This window comes from Mandrillus leucophaeus, unplaced genomic scaffold (assembly GCF_000951045.1).
Source record: "Mandrillus leucophaeus isolate KB7577 unplaced genomic scaffold, Mleu.le_1.0 Scaffold66, whole genome shotgun sequence".
In the NCBI taxonomy this organism is placed as follows: Eukaryota; Metazoa; Chordata; class Mammalia; order Primates; family Cercopithecidae; genus Mandrillus; species Mandrillus leucophaeus.
In genome coordinates this window covers 4,776,273-4,784,241 of record NW_012107141.1, presented here as the reverse complement: position 1 = coordinate 4,784,241, position 7,969 = coordinate 4,776,273, and the positions used below count along the sequence as shown (strand labels likewise).

General features: G+C 51.2%; 1 protein-coding gene across 1 annotated transcript in view; it reads right to left on the bottom strand.

Annotated features, from left to right (window-relative positions):
• The window catches only part of F2 (coagulation factor II (thrombin)), a 19,418-nt gene that overhangs the window by 4,793 nt on the left and 6,656 nt on the right, over positions 1-7,969 (bottom strand). Inside the window, exons 7-12 of the mRNA XM_012001395.1 lie at positions 6,882-7,196; positions 6,431-6,559; positions 6,221-6,347; positions 4,899-5,066; positions 4,226-4,399; positions 3,490-3,671 (exon numbers count right to left, since the gene is read on the bottom strand). Of these exons, the coding sequence (XP_011856785.1) occupies positions 3,490-3,671; positions 4,226-4,399; positions 4,899-5,066; positions 6,221-6,347; positions 6,431-6,559; positions 6,882-7,196 (1,095 nt within the window). The remainder of the gene's footprint in view (positions 1-3,489; positions 3,672-4,225; positions 4,400-4,898; positions 5,067-6,220; positions 6,348-6,430; positions 6,560-6,881; positions 7,197-7,969) is intronic.

Here is a 7,969-nt window from a genome sequence, read left to right as displayed (position 1 = left end):
AGGAGAATGGCGTGAACCCGGGAGGCAGAGCTTGCAGTGAGCTGAGATCCGGCCACTGCACTCCAACCTGGGCAACAGAGCGAGACTCTGTCTCAAAAAAAAAAAAAAAAAAACTGACAAACTAGGAGAAAACATTTGCAATATATATCACAAATAAAGGCCTAGTATAAATGTGAAGAACTCACAAAAATTGATAAGAAAGGGACCAAAAAGGGACATGAAGAGACAATTCACAAAAAAATTATATAATACAAATGCTAGCCAGGCACGCACCTGTGGTCCCAGCTACTCAGGAGGCTGAGGCAGGAGAATCATTTGAACCAGGGAAGTGGAGGCTGCAGTGAGCCAAGATTGCACCATTGCACTCCAGCCTAGGTGAAAAAGCGAGACTCTGTCTCAAAAAAATAATTATATAAAAATAGTCCTTAGGCCAGGCGTGGTGGCTCATGCCTGTAATCCCAGCACTTTGGGAGGCCGAGGCGGGAGGATCACGAGGTAAGGAGTTTGAGACAAGCCTGGCCAAAATGGTGAAACCCTGTCTCTACTAAAAATACAAAAATTATCTCGGCACAGTGACTTGTGCCTATAGTCCCAGCTGCTTGGGAGGCTGAGGCAGGAGAATCACTTGAACCCAGGAGGTGAAGCTTGCAGTGAGCCAAAATTGTGCCACTGTACTCCAGCCTAGGTGACAGAGGGCATCTCAAAAAAAAAAAAAGTTCCTTAATCATACGAAAAGATGTTCAACCTCATTTTCAATTTGAAAGCTGTCCATTAAAACAATTTTGATGTACTATTTCTCACCTCTCAGATTGGTAAAAATTTAAAACTGTGACATTCTTTTGGCAAGGTTGTAGGGAAACAGGCATTCTCATACACTGTGATGGAAATGCAAACTGGTACAACCCTTATGGAAAGAAATTTTAAAATCTCTAAAAAATGACATACATGTTTGCCTTTTGACTTAACAACACTACTTCTAAAAATTTCCTAGGAGAGGCCAGGCATGGTGGCTCACATCTGTAATCCCAGCACTTTGGAAGGCCAAGTTGGGTGGATCACTTGAGCTCAGAGTTCAAGACCAGTCTGGGCAACACAGTAAGACCCAGTCTCTACAAAAAATACAAAAATTAGCTGGGCATGGTGGTGTGTGCCTGTAGCCCCAGCTACTCAGGAGGCTAAAGTGGGAGGTTGGCTTGAGTTCAGGAGGCAGAGGTTACAGTGGGCCGAGTCCAGCCATAGGATTGGTTTTAATAGTGTTATGGATGGAGGATTTTGAAACTGTAATCTAGTATTGCTCAAATAGGCAAGTGCATTACAGATAATGGGGGTCAGGTTTCTTACTGTCAACAGAGAGAGTTACAAATATGGAAAAGGAAAAGCTAAAATTAATCCTGTGGTGTTAGAATGGAACTGGAGGTTTCAGTAGGAACTCACGGTTTTTTATATAGATGATAGAGATATTGGTATATGCATCATACAGTTTTTTTCTGGTCCTGTCCACTAAGAGAGCCTAGAAGTAATGACATCCCACTAGCAATGTGCACACGCCAGCACCCAGATCTCAGTTCTAAATTCCAGTCTCCACTAGAAGCGTTCCCTGGAGAAATGGCTGCTTCCAACACTACAGTCAGGAAAGTAGGATTAACCTGAAACATCTTGCTATGCCAGAAAGTAAGAAAGTACTCAAAGAATGACAGAACATCTCCCCAAGTCACAGAAGCCAGCTTGAAGGGACTCCCACTGGCCAAACTTGGGATCATCTGAGCATCAAAAGAAATAACAGTAGTAACAAAGTATGGCCTGGCACAGCGGCTCATGCCCGTAATCCCAGAACCTTGGGAGGCTGAGGTGGGCGGATCACCTGAGGTCAGGAGTTCGAGACCAGCCTGGCCAACATGGTGAAACCCTGTCTCTACTACAAATACAAAAATTAGCTGGGCATGGTGGTACATGCCTGTGATTCCAGCTATTCGGGAGGCCGAGGTGGGAGAATCGCTTGAATCTGGGAGGAAGAGGTTGCAGTGAGCTGAGATTGTGCCACTGCACTCAAGCCTGGGTGACAGCAAGGCTGTGTCAAAAAAAATTTCTGGGTTTTAATATTTGTACTGTGGTTATATAAGAGAACATCCTTGGGTTGGGGTTTTTTTTTTTTTTTTTTTTTTGGGAAATACTTAAGTATTTATGGGTGAAAAGAAACCATATTCACGATTTGCTCTCAAACTATGCACACATATATATATATATAAAAACTCCCACACATCCACAGAATGGAGGACAATCTGGATGACAGTATACAGGAAATCCTTGTATTATTTTTGCAACTTTTCTGTGAGTCTGAAATTACACTAAATTTTTATTTTTTATTTTTCAAGTCAGTCAGATCATTTCTTAACCTGCCTCAAGCCCCTCGATAACTTCCCATCTCACTCAATAAAGTCCTTCCAGGCCCTAAAGGAAGTGGCTCTCCTCTGCCTGGCCCTTCTCTCCCTCACCCACTGCTGCCCCTCCTCAGCACCCCAGGCCTCCCTACTGCTCCCCAGACAAGACAAGTGTGCTCACACCTCAGGGCCTTTGCGCCTGCCATGCCCCCAGCCTGCGGTGCTCCTCCCCTAGACATGCCTGCTCACTCCTTCCTTCCCCTCTTCCAGTCCCTGCCCAGACATCACCTTCTCAGGGAGGCCTTCTCCAACCTTCTCTGACCACCTGATTGATTGATGATTGATTGATCGATCGATGGAGTCTCACTCTGTTGCCCAGGCTGGAGTGCAGCTCACTGCCCGAATTCAGCTCACTGCAACCTCCGCCTCCCGGGCTCAAGCAATTCTCTTGCCTCAGCCTCCTGAGTAGCTGGGATTACAGGCATGCATCACCATGCCTGGCAAATTTTTGTATTTTTAGTAGAGACGGGGTTTCACCATGTTGGCCAGGCTGGTTTCGAACTCCTGACCTCAAGTGATCTGCCTGCCTCGTCTGGCCACCCTATTTAGAAGCCCACCTCATCAGCCCTTCTCTCTCCCTGTGCTTCATTTTTCTTCACAGCACCGGTCAGGCATTGCTGTTTTAGATCTGTTTATGGACTTGCCCTCCTCCTAGGAAGGAAGCCCTCTGAGGGCACAGACATTGTCGGTCTGGGTCCCTGCTGTATACCCTAGAACACTGCCTGGAAGGTAATAGGCGCTCAATAAATATCTGCTGAGCGATTGAATGAATGGCGTTTCCCCACCTGCAGCCTCTTGCTGCTATCTGAGCTCACATATATTGAACACTTCACTGGTGACTGATACTATGCCAAATATATTAATACATGCTACTTCATTTAACCCTCCCATAACCTTATGGGATAGAGACTTTTACCTCCATTTTACAGAGGAAGAAACTGAGCCACCAAGAGGTTAGGCAACTTGCCCAAAGTCACATGCCTTGAACCTAGGCACAACTCAGTCCTCCCAACCCGGGCCCCAATGTTTCCTCAGCCCGCCCCAGACTTGCCAGCACAGAACATGTTGTCAGTGATGCGGATCCGAGTAGAGTCCTTGCAGACCGACCGCTCCACGATGGGCAGATTCACCACCTGCAGGACGCTGGGCTGCACCTTACCAACGTTGGCCGTCCACGTCTCCTTCAGGTTGCCCCAGCCTGTCACCCGCCCCTTGTATCCAGCCTGGAACAAGCTTTGGGGAAGGAAGAAGGGCCTGGTGAGAGCCAACCCTCGCAGGAGCCGCCTGGCCCCAACGCCATTTCTTAGAGACCAGAATCTAAAACGTCCGTGCTGGCAGGGCACGGAGGCTCACGCCTCTGCTCTCGGCACTTTGGGAGGCCGAGGCGGGCGGATGACTTGAGGTCAGGGGTTTGAGACCAGCCTGGCTGACATGGTGAAACCCAGTAGTCTCTACTAAATATACAAAAATTAGCCTGTAATCCCAGCTACTCAGGAGGCTGAGGCAGGAGAGTCGCTTGAACCTGGGAGGAGGGGTTGCAGTGAGCCCAGATCGCACGACTACACTCCAGCCTGGGAGACAAGAGTGGAACTCCGTCAATAAATTATTTATTATGTTTATTTAACATAAATAAAAAATAAAACGCCAGTGCTGAAAAGAACTTTTGGGTTCACTCCAAGAAACTGAGGCCTGGAAAAGGGAAAGGGGCTCTGCAAGGCTGCCTGGTATCAGAGCCAGGCCCAGAACTCGGCTTCTGCCCCTCAGCTAATAAGCGTCTGGTTGCCCACCTGGCTGCCGTCTCCCTGTCGGGCAGGCACACAGGGTGGATGTAGTCGCTGAAGGTAACGGGCTTCTTCAGCTTCATCAGGGCAATGTCCCGGTCCAGGTTCTCCCGCCAGTTGTACCTGGGGTGGATGTAGATCTTTTCCAGCATGGATATCTTTTCAATGTTTCGCTCATACCTGCAGAGACCCCAAGAGAGAAATGGAGAAGCTGCAGGTTCACCCAGCAAGGGGCAGGAAACTGCCTGCCCTTGGGGTCTGGGAGACAGGGTGTCCTGCAGGCCACCAGGGGGGGGATAGGGCTGGCTCCTGCCGTGGCAGCCCCCTGGCCATTTCTTCCCGGGCCTAAAGCCGTGCCGGGCTTTGGAATCAGACAGTCAGGAGGACAGGGACAAGGGCACAGGCTTCACACCCTGGTCCAGACAGACTCTATTTTCGGAGACTCCCACATGGGCCATATCCTGGTGTTGGAGGGCCCAGGAGACAGACAGGTTTCCCCCCTCTAGCTCCAAGCCTCAGTCAGGACATGACCAAATGGACTTTCCAGCAGAGACTGCTGGGATGTCATATTCTGGGGGTATACAGAACATCCCATTGTCCCGGAGCCACCAGGGCCCCTCATGATCGCTCTGGAGGACTCAGACCCCTGCCAGACACCCACAGGCCACCAGTTCTGTACCTGGTGCGGGAGTGCTTGCCAATGCGCACCAGAAGGTCATTCTCAGTGAAGTTCTTGTCCCAGGGCGGGTACAGGAGGCAGTGGGCGGCGGTGAGGACCCAGCGGTCACTGATGAGGCTGGCCCCACACAGCAGCTCCTGGGGACTCTTCCGGAAAAGCATCACCTGCCTAGGAGGGGGAGCAGGAAGCATTAGGAGCTGAGGGTGAGGGGGGCTGCCTGTACACCAGCCCTAGAAGTAACAAGTCCCAGGTCTAAGAACCCAGCGGGGCAGAGCTGCCTCCGGGGCCCAGATCCAAGCTTGGGCTGGCCGCCCTTGGGGCCTGGAGCCTCCATGTGATGCTAAGGGGTTGCCTCACACTTTTTTTTTTTTTTTTTTTTTGGAGACAGGGTTTCACTCTTGTCACCCAGGCTGGAGTGCAATGGTACAGTCACAGCTTACTGAAGCCTCAACCTCCTGGGCTCAAGCAATCCTCCCGCCTCAGCCTCCTTAGTAGCTGGGACTACAGGGATATGCTGCTATACCTGGCTAATTTTTGCATTTTTAGTAGAGACGGGGTTTTACCATTTTGCCCAGACTGGCTTTGAACTCCTGACCTCAAGTGATCTTCCCTTCTTGGCCTCCCAAAGTGCTGGGATTACAGGGGTGAGCCACTGCACCTGACCTGCCTCCTGCTTTTTGTACTCCCTTACTAGGTCCTTCCAGTTCAGAGTTCACACAGTGTAGCCCAGCTCTGGAATCAGAAGAACTGGATTCAAACCCATTAGCAGTGTGCGGAGGTGAGCCACCAGCTCTGTGAGCCTCAGCTTTACCATCTGCTTAGAAGTAAAGCACCCATGGGCCGGATGCGGTGGCTCACGCCTGTAATCCCAACACTTTGGGAGGCTGAGGCAGGTGGATCACTTGAGGTCAGGAGTTCAAGACCAGCCTGGCCAACATGGTGAAACCCTGTTTCTACTTAAAATAACAAAAATTAGCTGGGTGTGGTGGCGCATGTCTGTAAATTCAGCTACTCAGGAGGCTGAGGCAAGAGAATCGTTTGAACCTGGAAGGCAGAAGTTGCAGTGAGCCGAGATCACAGCAGTGAGCTGAGATTGTGGCACTGCACTCCAGCCTAGGTGACAGAGCAAGACTCCATCTTAAAAAAAAAAAAAAAGGAAGGAAATAACCCATCTCATGTGGCTGCTGTGCAGTTGGTGGGATCCTGGATGCTCAGCTGTTGTCATCTATAAAGCCCGGGCCTGTGGGCAGGGCCGGAGGGTGGGGGGCCAGCAGCACACCTGCCCCCAGGAGTGAATGGTAGCACAGGGCTCCGGGACACACCAAGGTGACATGCCGATCTCTGCATCCCAGCCCTCCACAATGCGCCCGTCGATGTAGGATTCCAGGAGTTCTCCTTCAGTTTTGTCCTCCAGCAACTTCTTCTCAAACAGAGGTCGCAGCCCACAGTCTGCAGAGCAAGCCAAGCGGTGAGGGGCAAGTGCTGGCCACCAGCCCCACAGCCCCGCGTCCCTCAGATGCCCACTACCTCACCTGCTTCTCCCAAGCCGAAGGTCCTCGGATCGAAGAAAGTCTGGTACTCACTGGTGGCGGTACGCCCTTCGATGGCCCTGTCTGTGTCCTCACCCAGCCCATCTCCTGTCTCCTCATCCACGGCCTCCTCTGTTGGGACCCGGGCACCGGCTGGGACTCGGCTGAGCCATTCCTCACGCATTCTCTAGATCCCCCCAGTTCCCCTGTGGGCCTTGGAGGCCGTTTGGTGCAGAGGTTAAGAGTGCATGCACAGTTGGGCTACTAGGCAATAACCTCCTGGGGCCTCAATGTACTTATCTATGAAATGGGCACAGGACCTTACCCCTACCTGGTTACTGTAAGGCTGTTATGAGCACACTGAACGCGGTAAGTGTTCGGTAAGCAGAAGCAACTGTTGTTATTCCCACCAGGATTCGTCCCTGCATCTCAGGCCCCTACCCAGGCAGCTCACCACAATAGTTGAGGTCGCAGTACTCAAAGTCACCAGGCTTCCCGGCCACATAGCACCACACGCCCTCCTCATCCCCGTCTGGGTTGCGGCAGAAGTTCTCCACCAGCTGCACGGCCGAGTCGAAGTCCTGGTGCTTGCTCAGGGCCTTGGCCTGCGCACTGGCCCAGGCTAGGCAGGGGAGCCCATGTGTGGTCACTGCCAGGCGCCCCTGGTACTGCCGCCCCCGATCAGGGACACACTCCTCTGATGGAAGTGACAGATTCACACTGGAGCCTCTGGAGCGTGGAGTCATCGCTACAGTGACTTGATCCTGGCCTGGTGGGTGAGGGGTAAGGAGGCAGCAGAGTGAGTGAGACCACACATGGACCGGAACAGACAGGGATGTGAACCCCAGTCTTGCTGCTTTTTGCCTGTGTGACCTCAGGTTACTTAACCTCTCTGGGCTTCTGTCTGTCTGCCTTTAAAGGGGTTACTAATGCCACTCTTGCAGGCTTGTTGAGAGGATTAAACAAAATATACAGCGTAAGTGTCTGGCACATAATAAACCAGAGATAATAACTGGGTTTGGCCTGCTGGGCTATCTGTAATCAACTGGTAGTTGCTGCCTGGGGCTGCTGGAGGAGTCTGTTTTTATGGCGGCACAGCAGGAAGCTTGCTGGGATCACTAAGCTGTTCACCTGGATAGGTCAGTTTCTGCAAGCCTGCAACTTATTTATCATCAGTGTGTGCGCACGTGTATGGGGGCTGGGAGGTAAATGGTAGCTGTTTTTGTTAGGATAAACTTGCTACAAGACCAATCCCAGGGGCCAGCCGCAGTGGCTTACACCTGTAATCCCAGAATTTTGGGAGGCTCAGCAGGGCAGATCACCTGAGATCAGGAGTTTGAGATCAGCCTGGCCAATGTGGAGAAACCCGTCTCTACTAAAAATACAAAAATTAACCAGGTGTGGTGGCATATGCCTGCAGTCCCAGCTATATGGGAGGCTGAGGCAGGAGAATCTCCTGAACCCAGGAGGTGGAGGCAGTGAGCCAAGATTGTGCCACTGTACTCCAGCCTGGGTAACAGAGTGAGACTCCGTCTCAAAAAA